Consider the following 14,017-nt stretch of genomic DNA (forward strand, 5'->3'; position numbering starts at 1 on the left):
GGGTTGGGAGAAAAATAGGCAGCGCTCGGTCTGCTAAAAAGAGCAGACCGAGCACAACACTGGGCAGCCTTGTGCTCTGGTTTTTTATAGCAAAATTTGATCCTTTCAACCCCTCCAATTCAACATAATGATGTTCCAAAACATGTAGATATATATAGAACAAGATCTAAACATGTTTATAACAAGCTAGTACATAAAACTAGAGGTTTGAATCCAACCAAAAGCATGAAATTATACAAAGTGTTCATCAATTCATCAAGAACAACAACTAGAGTGTTTTCTAACATGCTTTCTAGACTTAATATACATCATTTCACCAACAACAACCCGAGTCCACATATCTAGACTCTCTCATGAGCTACCCTCGTTGACTTTGGCCAGCTCCTGCCCCATCTGTCGTCATGCACACATACAAAATAAGACAACAGCCGGAAACGTCCGGTGAGAATACAGTCTTAGTATAATCAACATATATACGCGTTAAATAACAACATATCAACTCTAAACATTTCAACTCGAGAATAGAGTAAACGCATATATAAAGAATTGATTCCTATCACACTCTTTGCCATCAAGATTCGTATACGATCTTGACATGGATATACATCTATCGTCGTCCCTTCGGACTAGAAAATAAGGTCGCCTCAGACCCTGGCATAAGAATCAATTCATATCTCATATCAAATAAGATCCACTACCTGGGATGGATCGACAACATCATATCATAATCAAAGCAATAAACAAGTATGTGATTTTGGCGGGACAACTCAAGAAGCTTCATTCTCGAGTTACAAATCCCTGACTTGTGATGTCGTCTTATACCTTCTCATTCTTGTCAATTCTCTAGCTTCAAATCTGAAATATTACAATAAGAACAAATAGATCAAACTCTATTCAACATCATCGATCAAAACTTCATTCAATCTTCACAACCAAATCACTTCAAACCTCGACTTCTTCTTCTTTGGTTCGAAATCAAAGTTCTTGAGTTGTTAGCCTTCCAAACTAATCTGAAATGGAAGAATATAAATACTACAAATCAACAACATCTCGAAGCACATCTCGACACAATCATCGGCTATCAAAACAGTCTCAAAACATAACCCAATAACGTGGCGATTGAAAATCGGAAACCGACATAATATCGAAACCATTCTATCTATCATATACAACTCATCAGCAGTAGATCAGCAATAAACCAACATTTCGGAGGCTATATATATCGAGCTACATGCTGGAAATCATATCGAATACAAAACAATAACCATTCATTGCGCCGATGTCGATACGATACCACAAATCATCTCAAAACATGCATACATAAACAAATTCTGATCTGTAGCTTATCTCAATCTTCAAACATTCTGAAAAATTAATAAAACTTACATCAAATCTAAGCCTTTGTCACATGGATTCCAGAACACTTTTCAAAATCGAAATCGGACGATCGGATCAAAAGTTACGGGGGTTTGAAAAATCAAATTCCAATAGAAATGAAGAAGATCTCGGCTTTGTTCTGTAATTTTCTGAATACATATGAACCTTACACGTATTTATGCTTATAAATCAATTATAATCTGATAACTTCAAATATAATTGCAGTTTAGCCCCTCAATTCTTCAATATTTGCAATTTGGTTCTCGGCCCTCTTTTTAATTCAATTTCAATCCTAAATAATTTAAGAATATTAGAATTTAAATCAAAACTCTAAATATTTCAAAATTAAATATACTCGAATTAAAATTAAATAATCTCGGATTAAATTAAATAATCCTGGATTAAATTAAATAATCCCGGGTCTTATAGCTTACTACGAACGAAGGTATGGTCCGGGAATCTATTTAAGTTTTGGGAGTATTTATTAGCTTAGTTAAGGCTTATAGAACTTGTGTAGTGATACAGTGAACTCTTGAATATAGGATTGTAACCTAGGATCTTACTAGACTTGAACTAGCCTAGAGGTACGTACACATTGACTGAGATTTCCAGCAAGTATACATGTTTATTGTTGCATTTATTTGGCATTATTATATGACATGATATATGATTTACCGCTTTCCATATTCATTTATCATGTTCATACACACGTTGAGCCTATACCTTGTTATACTTGATTATAGAACCGCTCAGCTCTATACTTGTTAGTCTGTCACTGAGGGTACCGCAACGATGGGGAAATGTATGTCTGACTACTCTGGTGTACTAGACGAGTGTGGTTGTACCAAGAGATTGATCCGCGAGGTTACATCACTCATGTGGCGCCTGTACTGAGCATGACTTATCAAATGACCCTTTACCAGTCATCATGGTTGTATACATCATATACATATGTTTACTTATGTTTATGTACTAGGCGTTAGCGCTCACGTCCTAGTTGTTATCTTGGACACCCTATTCCATGGGGCAGGTCGCAGGATGGATGGAGCCGGTGGTTCGAGGCAGGACTAGGGAGCCAGAGCTTTTCATGGGATTTTATACAGCAGGATTTGTTTAGCTGTATAAATCTTTTAGACAGTCGTATTTTAAGCTTTTCCTTATGGTTGTATCACTACTATAATAAGCCTGGATATGTTTTACTAAGGTGATATGTAAATTATGGGTTATGTTTTCGCACATTTTACTCTGTTAAGCAATTTTACTTTATTAAGTTTAATGTATGTTATTAGTTGCCAGTTAGTAGGTGATTTAATGCAGTGTCACTATACTAATTCCACTCATCTTTCTAAACATGTGACTGCGAGATCGAGCACAACTAGTACGCAAAGATGACATAAATATTACTGAATCGAGAACAATGTGTTCCGATTGTAGGAAAAAAAATTGTGGGCCATGAAGATCACACTCTCCTAGTGAAACTGGCTCTGGATCAAAATGTCATGTATTAGGAAAAATCTCAGACTTATGCAGAATAATATTTTTGATTTTCGGAACAAGAAGACATGCCCATGTTAACATGCACCAATATCCTATAATACACTGCATGACACAAATGGAGAGAATTTTTCCATCCCTGGAGATTGGTAGAACCATCACCCAAGTGTTTGTCTAGTAATGTGTATTGCCCCACTCTTGTCTAAGGTGTAGGAGGAAGACATTGATCATGACCCAATGAGAGCACTATTTTTGGATGTCCATTGCCACCCAATGTATACAATAGGGGTATATTTTCCAAAATCCAAACTCGTAACTTGTTTAATATGATGCTTTCTCATCTTTGAGGACTATCATTTACTCTAATTCCACTAATCTCTTCTAAACATGTGACTACGATATCGAGCATAACTAGTACGCAGGGATGTGATAAATATTATTTAATCGAGAACAATGTGTTCCGATTGTAGAAAAACATTGTGGGTCATGAGAATCACACTCTTCTAGTAGATATTGACCAATCAAAGACTTTGACTACCACCTACCCCTCATTATTAAGCTCTGTTGGTACACTTCATCTCATCCACTCACTTGGTTCCAGTTTGGTTAGGGTATACGCTGACAGAAAGTTGTGATCACGCACAAATAATCCTATGTTCGATTTTGAGAGAACATCGGAGAAGGCTTGAGGGTTTGGAGACTTGAGGCGCATATTCAAAACAAGAAATAGTTAAAGCATGCTTCAAGGGTAATCCCTATTCTTTTGTGTGTTTAATTAACTAATTCGTATTAAATATGTAGAACAATCATGATCTTATTTTATGAGATTATTGTAATCACATAAAATTTTGGGTCACTAACATTTAGTGAAAACAAATTAGTTTCGAATTTTCTAAGATTAGAAATCATTCCATATTAATTTAGAACAATCTCGGATATTTGCGACTCAAATACACAAGAAATTGGATATAAGTGACTCATTCTTTGCATAACTAATGTAATTCTAAACTTAAAAAATTGTTGAGTGTGATATTTTGACATCGATTACCTCAATTTGCAATACGACATATGTATTTGAACTCCAATATTAAAAGAACATTTGTTATAATGGGATCTGGCACAACACATGAGCTAGAAGAGTACAAATGTGTCTCAATTGAGCATATAACGTTCTACTTCTCAGGATAAAATTTTGGGCCACTATGATCGACCTTCCCAAGAGATATTAAATTAGTTTCAATTGCCTTGATTCGGGATAATTTCAAATATATTTGGAATAATCTCAGATATTTGCGGAATAAGCAAACAGACAATCTGAAATGTGAGATATTCATTCTTTGCAAATTCACAAACTTTGTCAAATATATGAGACGCATGCATTGTCCCTGATTTGGGATAACTAAAAATATATTTGGAATAATCCAAGAATTTTGTGGAATAAACAAATAGACAATTGAGAATGAAATACTCAATTTTTAGGCAATATGACACTTTTATGACTCGTTCTTTTGAGGCAGTATGAAACTCACTTTTTTGGTAATGTATGATTCAAATTCCCGAATTTAATCGAATATATTGAATATGTCGATTTGTATTTATGTTGTAACGTGTAAAGTTCTAGGATATAAAGACAGAGATCAGTCACACAAGTGTTAATATATAGTAGTCATGGTACGTACATTTAATACAAAATGACTTTCTGATTTATGATCATAAAATTATATTTTACCCTCACAATAAAAAATAAAAAAAAAGAAACATCATTATGACCTGCCCTACTCACTGCATAGAAAATGTGCCTTAATCATAAATCAAATATTGATTGTGCCTCAAATAATAAATCAAACATTGAAATTTAAATAAAAACTAAATTAAACAAAGAACATATTTCATAAATTAATCACTCAAAGTACTCATCATTCAAGTGTCTATCATCATCTTTAAACACAAAAATAAGTTTCGACCAAACAACTTCTAAATAAACTATGACTTGCGAACCAACTTCACACGATACGACAACACAAGAGAACCCAATACATAAGAGTACACTACAACCAGAACTCAAATTAATATAAAACAATAGTGTGTTCCACAGAATCATCAAATCAAGCGTAAACCAACAATGTTTCCACTGGAACAGGCATATCTCCTCGAAGGTCCGTGCTCGAGCCAACTTCCATAGCCGCTTTTCTTCTGTGCAAGTGTAAAGATGGAGCATACGTTGCTTTCTTGATTATGGAAGCCCAATATTTTTTGTTATGTCGACGGTAACTTCTCAACACCTAAATAAAAACAAAATAATTTACATTGAGGTTAAAAAGATAAAATCGTGCATAAAAATTTTAATAAAATTAGATAATAATAAATAATTTAGTATTATTAGCTTCACAAAACTATCTACTAAATGTTACAAACAATAAACATGATTACTCCCCATAAATAGTCATTCAGCTGCCTTGATAATTTCAGGGTGTCTATCCGAAAAAAAGTGAACTCGTCGAATAGAGTGCATTGATATGAAAGTAGAATACTTCTCAAACTGTAGTGGAGATACATATCGAAGAATCATGGTTTCTAATGAAATTTCAGCACATTGTTCTCAGGCTCACAAAAATATCCATCAAGCTACATCCAATGAAGATTGAAATCACATAAATCTGTATTTTTACTTGTAGCAACCAAAAAAGAAGATATTAAAAGAATCACTTCTAGATTTCATTATCAAACTATTAAAAAAACTACATTCAATATAATAAGATCTAAATTGAAAATCATATATTCATTCATATAACACCTGGCATACAAAAAAACAGTACATAATAACAAATTCAAGCAACCCAATTTTTTTTTAATGATAAAAAATTATCAATATTTAAGTCATAATGCAACACTAAAACCATTACGGTTCGGAATTAAATCGTTATAATCGAGAACAACAAGGAATTTCAGTTACTCTATCTCAAAATTGCAATAAATGAGATTCATTCTCACCCACATAAGGGAAAACCAAAGATTGATAAAAAATATGTACAATTCACACGATAACACAAAAATTTAATACAATCACTAAAACCATAACAAATTTCAAAGAATCGTTCAATTAAAAAGGATATATAAAAACAATTACACAACATCAAACACTATAATGCAATTTTTTGGCTGCAAATTTTTAAAAACCATAGTACTTTAAAATCTTTGAAATAATGGTTCTTCAAAAATATTTTCAAGGTCCAGAAACAATTCATAATGATTAAAAACTTTTTTCAATTCGATTCGAAGCAGATCTGCAATATTGCGATCGGTGGATTGGTCGTTTACGATTGATGGATAAATTTATGGAGAATTTCAACAAGAATGAAGGAAAAAAACTCATACTGTATGTTACCTTAAAAGTAATTTTTATTTTATTTTTAAAAAGTAAGGGGTATTGTTGGGTTTCAAAAGAAAATGGAGGCATTTTCGTATTTTGTGCTCAAATAGAGAGTTGAAACAAATGACAGAACTTTGTCGGAGAGTGGGACATGAGCACTGAAGGCAAAGTTAAGTTTGATTATAGAGATTTATTGATTATTTCTCCTAGTTTCTACATGTTCTCCATTGTTATAAAATAGTAGAGATAATAATATAATAATAATAAATTTTTTTTTTTTTTAAGAAGATAATAATAATAATAATTCACAAATGTGATTAACTGACGACCGTGATGTGATATAAATGAAAATGAATACGGCGGAGTGAAGTACAAACACAGCCGTAGGAGGCGGAGGGGGAGACGAAATTAAACATGGGAAACCGGTGCTGTAATTACCGGTACCTCCTACTCTTCGCGGCCGTCCCCTTCATCTACATCCAGGTCAAATCTAGGTTTACTTTGATTTTGATTTCTGATCACCAAAGACAGGTTATAGCATGATTGTTGATTCCCATACTTTTCTGATCTGTATCTGTTATTTGGAATTATACTTACTCATATGCTGCCACCAGCTGATGTATGAAGTTATCTTTTGCTTCGGATGCTCATATGGATATTTTTGTGTCCAAACAAGGATGATTATACCTTATTCATGTTAGCCGCTTGCTTGATTTCTTTAGCAAAGGCTAGTATTTCGAATCCAAGTAATTGCTGACATGATTGACTCGGGTTCTGTACTCGCAGATGCGTCTTTTCACCGCTCAATCAGAGTATGCTGATCGTCTTGCTGATGCTGTACGGTTCTCTCTGTTTTGATTTGCTCAATTGTATTATATTTAGAATTAAGACAAGCTTATGAGTGGGGGCGAATTGAGAAACTGTGTTTGGGGTGCGAGAGCAACAATGGAATGCATTTGAGGCTGATAGTTGTTCACATTTCTAGCAAAATCACAAATAGATTTTCGATAGGTTCATTTGATGGCATCAGTGGTTCATTGACTTCGCACCTGTTTTTTTGGTTCAATGTTGAATGCCTAGTTCTCTCATACTGTAACACTTTCGTTGCATACCTTCTATTCTTGATTGGGTAGCTATTGTTACTATATGTATTTTATTGTAATTTTCTTTTACAACCTCCCCGTATGTGGTCATAAAAACTTTTGTATCAGGATCGATTAATTACAATGAACTACTCGTCATTAAGAAAAATTTAACTTTTAGGTCCGAATAGAGAAAACTTGTTCTCTTACGGCAATAACTTTATGTATATTATCATAATAAAAGTTCGGGGTGGCCTTGTTGATTCTACAGAGAGAGGGAAAGATATGGTGTTCGTTCAACATTATAGGAGTTGTAATGGAAAATGCATTTTAATTCTTTTGAAGAGATCAGAAAATTTAGACTTTTTAAATGGCTTCCCATCTCCAGCAATAATCAGATACTAGCATTTGAACTATGCTTATTTCTTTCATAATGTATATACCTTGGATTTGACATGCTTTATTAATTAAAGATTTAATGTAAGATAATTCAGTCAGTGTAAGAATTATTTGGCAGCCCTTCTGATAAAACTTCTTGGTAGAAACAAAATTAGTTTCCAAACTCTACAACCACGGGAAGGGTGTACATGTGTACTGAATAAAAAAAATAAAGTATCTTTAGAAATAATAATAAAAAAATTATATTGGTTTGTACAGGCATTTTTTTACATTTTCCTTTTAAACCAAACAATAAAACTTGTTTTACTCTGTTTCCCTGAATGGAATTCATGATTAATACAGCCTTATTATTTTACTCATGTGTCATCGAGTTACCCGCTTTAAATATGCTCAACACTTTCCGTAGTATGCCATCATACAAAAGGCCCATGTACATGTATGATGTACTGCATCTAACATGTACAGTATTGATGGCAGATTGACTCAGAAAATCAGTGTACAAGACATACACGACAGTTAATTGATCAGATCAGTCAGCAGCAAGGACAAATTCTTGCTCTTGAAGGTGCTTTATCCTTTTTGCTTCTTTCCCTGATGGCTGGTCTTAAACAAATGCGTTGCAATGTCTTGTTGTTAAATCCATAGATTTTAACGGCCTTCCTGCCATTAACTGGAAATTTTGGAAAGGATTCACTCGGTTCTGGAACATCATAAAGATCCATTAGTAAGGTTTGCCAGTTTGGGATCAATTCAATATAAAAAGCCTATACTTAACTATGCAGGATAGATTTGGCTCGTGATATGAGATAAATTGTTTATTTAATCGGGAAGAGATAAATTACTGAGCATTTTTCGTGTATAATCTTTATACTTACGCCCAGTCAAGGATGATGAAACAGCTCGTCTGATTGACTTCTTTTTTGTTCCCATGTTTTTCTCTATTTTTTCCATCGATGATGTGGTGTTATTGATGAGAAAAATTTACCGATTATCTTTTGACATGCTACAATACCAGAGGAAAGGAAGCGCCAAGATAAAGAATGTGGACAGTTGAGAGCACTTGTTCAAGATCTTGAAAGTATGTTTATACAGTTCCTTCCTTTATTTCTGTGTCACCTAGTAATCGCTTTCTTGCTTTGCACAATGCATGTAAAGGTTAGTTTTCACTCAGCAAATATCTATTATTAGTCCTTTGTATTGGCTTTTTTCCATTTTGTACTTCTGCATGGTTCTGGGGAAACTTAAGTAGGGTGATAACACAATCTCTGACTTTGGTACTACAACTTGGTTGGCTCCATAATTAGGTTCTTGTTCTTTCACCTTTAATTTTTATTTTATATTGTATTTTGGGCCTGTAGTTACCTTTTGTTGCCCATGATCAATGCCTGCCTTTGTTATTAGTGTGATCGTTTCTCTATCCAAATTCAGGGAAGGGTATCAAGAAAATGGTTGGTGATTTACAGGTTTGTAGAAAATATTTGTTTCTTTGTGTTGTTTGCTATTTTCTTGAACTCTTATATATCGAACACGCTACTTGTTTATCAGGTTCCAGTAGCAGCTGTTGTGGTTATGGCTTGTAACCGTGCCGATTACCTTGAAAGAACTATTAAATCTATTCTAACGTATGATGTGTCTCCACTCTCCACGCATCTATCACAACACTTCTAGCCGTCAGCTGACATTTTCTTTAAATCCTTTCCCCCTTTTTTCCATACTAGGTATCAAATTCCTGTGGCATCAAGATATCCTCTCTTCATATCACAGGTACTTAATAGTGAAACATCTGTTTGACATGAGTTTGGAGTTTTTCATTGAGAACAGGGGGCATGTGGCAGATGCAAATTATACTTGCATTCTTTTTTGGCAGGATGGATCAGATCCTCTCGTTAAGAAGAAGGGTTTGAGTTATGATCAGCTAACATACATGCAGGCACGTTTTTCTTTCTATCTTTTACATTCTAAAATTAGTTCTTACTCAGTTCGAGTACCTGCGTATTCATTGGATTGGATTAACTTTTAAGGTCTTAAAATTTTATTCCTGGTTCTTGTTCGACTACAACAGTTTTAATATACTTTCATGTGCCCCAGCATTTGGATTATGAACCAGTACATACCGAAAGGCCTGGGGAATTGATTGCTTACTACAAAATTGCACGTTAAGTTTTTGGTTAATTTGTTTCTTGTTATTAGCCTTCCTTTCTGTTTGAGGAGAGATTCTTTTGCTGACACAGTCTTATTGTTTGCTGTTCAGGCCATTATAAATGGGCTCTGGATAAGTTGTTCTATGAACACAAGTTTGACAAAGTAATCATTCTTGAAGGTTCCTGTTTTCTTCATTCTTTTTTTACTTTCTTTTGTTTTTCTTTTTGCCTCTGGTATTTGTTTCACTGAACATGCCATCATCTGCAGATGATATGGAAATTGCTCCCGATTTCTTTGATTATTTTGAGGCTGGAGCTGCTCTCCTTGACCATGACAAGTGAGTTGTTCTCTCCAAGATATGATGAATTACAGATCCATTGACTATTTGACATCCTATGTCGATTTTCTGATTGGGGAAGTATTTGATTGAAATGCACCAACAATAGATCTATCATGGCGATTTCTTCATGGAACGATAATGGACAAAAGCAGTTTGTACATGATTCTTGTAAGTTCCTCCGTTTTCCTATTGATCTGATAAACCTCTACAAAAATGTTTTTAGATTAATGTTAGTATGTAACTTTCACTAATAGAAATTGTTCTACATAAAGTTGTTGTTACCGTGTTTCTGGGCTTTGACTATGTTTGTCATTCTTGTTCCTTGAGAAAACTTGGTTCTGTAGGTTAGTTCTTTCTTATCACTTACCACACCACTGGTTCTGTATTGAGTATTATTCATAATGAATGGTAATTCATCTGTATGTAAAATGACTTGTACTGCTGTTGTTTCCCCTTTAACTCCCTTAACCCTTTTTTTTTTTGTGGTCATGTAATCATAATAAGCTATTCGATTTTGATTGCTTTTAGTCATTAGTGAATCTATTGGATTACGATCACTGTTGTATGAAGTAATGCAAACAATATGCCATATATTCGTTCAAGTTATTTTTTTATTTTAAAAATAATTATTGTATAGATCATAAGCCTGTGATTTTCAGCGTCAACACTAAATTATGGTTGACTGTTTGAAGGATCGTTAAATTTTTGTGAAGCAGGCTCTCTGAGTTCCTGTATGCTATACCATTAGCTTTTAACATATCACCAGATTTGTTCCGTCACAGATCCATTTATATATCTTTGTTCATGGTTCCGTCTTTGAACTTCTTGAATCCATGAGGTTCCCCTCTATCCTCATTTTTCTACTCACTGATAGATCATGCTACAAATTTATTTCTCATATTTTTTGTGCTGAGATGGGATATGCTATCATTATTTTTTTCGTCTGCTAGATTGACATTCTTCTTTATTGAACTGTTTGAAATGAGATTTTCATTATGTGTGTACAGTTCAAATTTGGGAATTTTTACAATCTGAGGATTATTAACGCAGATGCAAAGTTTCCACTATTTTTGGTCTACATCATTAAACAGCCTATTTGGTCAAATGTCAGTCGCTCTTCTGTATCTGTTTCCTATCTCTTGCAGATACTCTTTATCGCTCAGATTTTTTCCCTGGTCTTGGATGGATGCTCTCTAGATCCACATGGGATGAATTGTCTCCTAAATGGCCAAAGGCATATCCTTCAATCATCTTTATAGTCGTGATATTTGAATTCAGAATCTTAAATTGTTTTATCTGTGATCGTTCTAGATTTTTTTCTCTGTGGTACCTTTCACTTCAGTCTTGTGCATTTTCTTGACCAAACAATCACTTACTGGGATGACTGGTTGCGGCTGAAAGAGAATCATAGAGGGCGTCAATTCATTCGCCCAGAAGTGTGCAGAACATATAACTTTGGGGAGCATGTAAGAAATTTTCACATCCATGTTCTTTTTCTTCTCGAGGAGAGTATTTACTATGATATCTTCAAACCTGGTAGATATTTTGACTAAAAGTGTAAATGCCGACTGATGTTTTTTTTACAGATTTCTATCATTGAAAACAATAATTACCTTTTTTGGGTTGTTAAAGAAGGGTCGGCGGAGCATATGTTTAATGTTTGGCATGAAATTTTACTGTGATTTTTGGTTTTATCTTAAGGTCACTTAATAAATTATTGTCTGTCACATGTTTCGAAGCTATGCGTAAGAAGTGCTTGTTACATTTTTTAAGTCGAAATTGTTCTTACCAGGCTTCCTACTTTTTCTTCATAGGGTTCCAGTATGGGGCAGTTTTTCAAACAATATCTCGAACCTATCAGACTGAATGATGTCCAGGTATGCAACTAGTATGGTCCTTGTTACCTTGCTCAATTTGTGCTAGCCTTCATTTGATAACTTTTTTACTGGTCTGAAAGGTTGATTGGAAATCAATGGACCTGAGCTTCTTGGAGGAGGTAAAAGTCTTGCATTTATAAGTGAAATATATGCCATGCAACTGTGATATGACAAGGAGGAACGTAGTCTATCGAGATACTGAGATTAGATCTACTTTTATAGGGCAAGTACACGAATTACTTTGCCGACCTGCTTAAAAAAGCGACTCCAATGCATGGAGCTGATGCTGCTCTTAAGGCACATAACATCAAAGGCGATGTACGCGTCCTTTACAGAGACCAATCAGATTTCGAGTACATTGCCAGACGGTTCGGCATTTTTGAAGAATGGAAGGTAAAAGTTTGTTCCTCAAGGTTCTCTTCCATTAGTTGTCACTTTCACTTTCGTTTCTTCTACATCCCCGATGTAGAACTGTAGCTGACTTATTTTAAACCATCAGTTTACCTTAACGAGGTTTACATATATAATCAGGATGGTGTCCCAAGAACGGCATATAAAGGAGTAGTTGTTTTTCGTTATCATCCCCCGAGGCGCGTATTCCTAGTCGGCCCAGATTCTCTCCAACAGTTTGGAATCATATAAGACTTAAAGAGGCAAAGTGGTATCTGCAAGTTTTTTAGGAACTTTGAGGGACTGAATTCCTTAATGCCGGTGGCGACTTGTATTCACAAGTATCTTATCTTATTTTATTTTGTTCTTGCTATAACACAAACCCACAAATTTTCCCTATTTTTTATTATACATGTCGATAGAATTGTGGTCCAAACTTTAAGCCTAGTGGTGGTTCATTAGACTTTTGTTGACGGACTATTTGGACAGATGACTTTGTACAATAAACCGTTAATGTGTCGAATGTAAAATGACCAAATAATTTTGATGGCTTAGATTATTTCTTTGTCGCTCTCATTTACGCATTTAATGACAAAGTAAGCTTCTTTCTTTTTTAATTTAATATTTAACTAGACGAAGACGACAGTTTCCACTTTGGTTTCTATTTTATTATGATGCAAAAGTATAATTCAATTTGGTACACAATTTTAATAAAATGTCATGAAATATTGAAAATGGTTCAATTGATATATGATCAAATTATAAAGTTAAATTTACTTTTTACTTAAATTATTTTTAAGTCCGATATTATTGTTAAATTAAAATAAATACACCATTTTTCAAGATTATTTTATTGTTTACAATTGTAAGTATAAATTTACATTTATTTAAAATTCATATTATAATAAAGATATTGTACTCATTGTATAAAAAATATTAATATAAACACAAACACACACATATCCTTATTATCCATACTATCCTTACTATATTATAATAGCTAAACCCATTAGATAAACTATTTTTGATCAATTTAATAGATTTTCAAATTTATCCTTATCATTCTTTTAACATATTCAATAATTAATAGACAAAAAAATAATTTATGATTCAAAAACTTTCCACTATGTCTCCCCACTATCCCATTATTCTAATTTATAATTACCACTATCATTTTACTCATGATCCTAATTTATAAATTTATAAATAAATTTAAATTTATAAAAATTTATTTTGATGTGCTTCAGTGCACTGGTGGTGGTATATATAAACACCTGATAAATTATACTTTTAAAAATAATATATACAATAAAAAATATTTATAAATATGTAATAAAATGATATTTTTCTCTTTATCTATGTTATAATATTATCATTTATAATAATAAAACTACAATTTAATAAATCAGAATATACAGAGATAAAATAATTTATTATATTATAAAGTAAATATTTTTTTATATTTGAATATTTATTTGAAAATGCAGGTTAAAAAATCTAAACCAAGTTAAAAAAAAATTTGACAATCATAATTGTGTAAATCGAG

The 14,017-nt window shown here is 33.4% G+C and overlaps 1 protein-coding gene across 2 annotated transcripts; it reads left to right on the forward strand.

The window, feature by feature from the left end:
* The first annotated feature begins 6,585 nt into the window (after positions 1–6,585).
* Positions 6,586–12,895, forward strand: LOC140860397 (alpha-1,3-mannosyl-glycoprotein 2-beta-N-acetylglucosaminyltransferase). Of its 2 annotated transcripts, XM_073263414.1 has the most exons (19): positions 6,657–6,772; positions 6,856–6,937; positions 7,028–7,078; positions 8,200–8,287; positions 8,738–8,800; positions 9,151–9,185; positions 9,268–9,344; positions 9,441–9,486; positions 9,590–9,652; positions 9,811–9,877; positions 9,974–10,042; positions 10,132–10,201; positions 10,311–10,372; positions 11,350–11,439; positions 11,576–11,670; positions 12,019–12,081; positions 12,162–12,200; positions 12,304–12,474; positions 12,613–12,895. In XM_073263414.1, the coding sequence occupies exons 3-19, from the start codon at positions 7,028–7,030 to the stop codon at positions 12,721–12,723; spliced, it is 1,260 nt and encodes a 419-aa protein (XP_073119515.1). In that variant the 5' UTR covers positions 6,657–6,772; positions 6,856–6,937; the 3' UTR covers positions 12,724–12,895. The 2 variants fall into 2 exon arrangements, with proteins under 2 accessions (XP_073119514.1, XP_073119515.1); XM_073263413.1 differs by lacking the exon at positions 6,856–6,937 and having other exon boundaries at positions 6,586–6,724.
* Positions 12,896–14,017: the final 1,122 nt, after the last annotated feature.

Source organism: Henckelia pumila, chromosome 4 (assembly GCF_033568475.1).
Source record: "Henckelia pumila isolate YLH828 chromosome 4, ASM3356847v2, whole genome shotgun sequence".
NCBI classification, from domain to species: Eukaryota; Viridiplantae; Streptophyta; class Magnoliopsida; order Lamiales; family Gesneriaceae; genus Henckelia; species Henckelia pumila.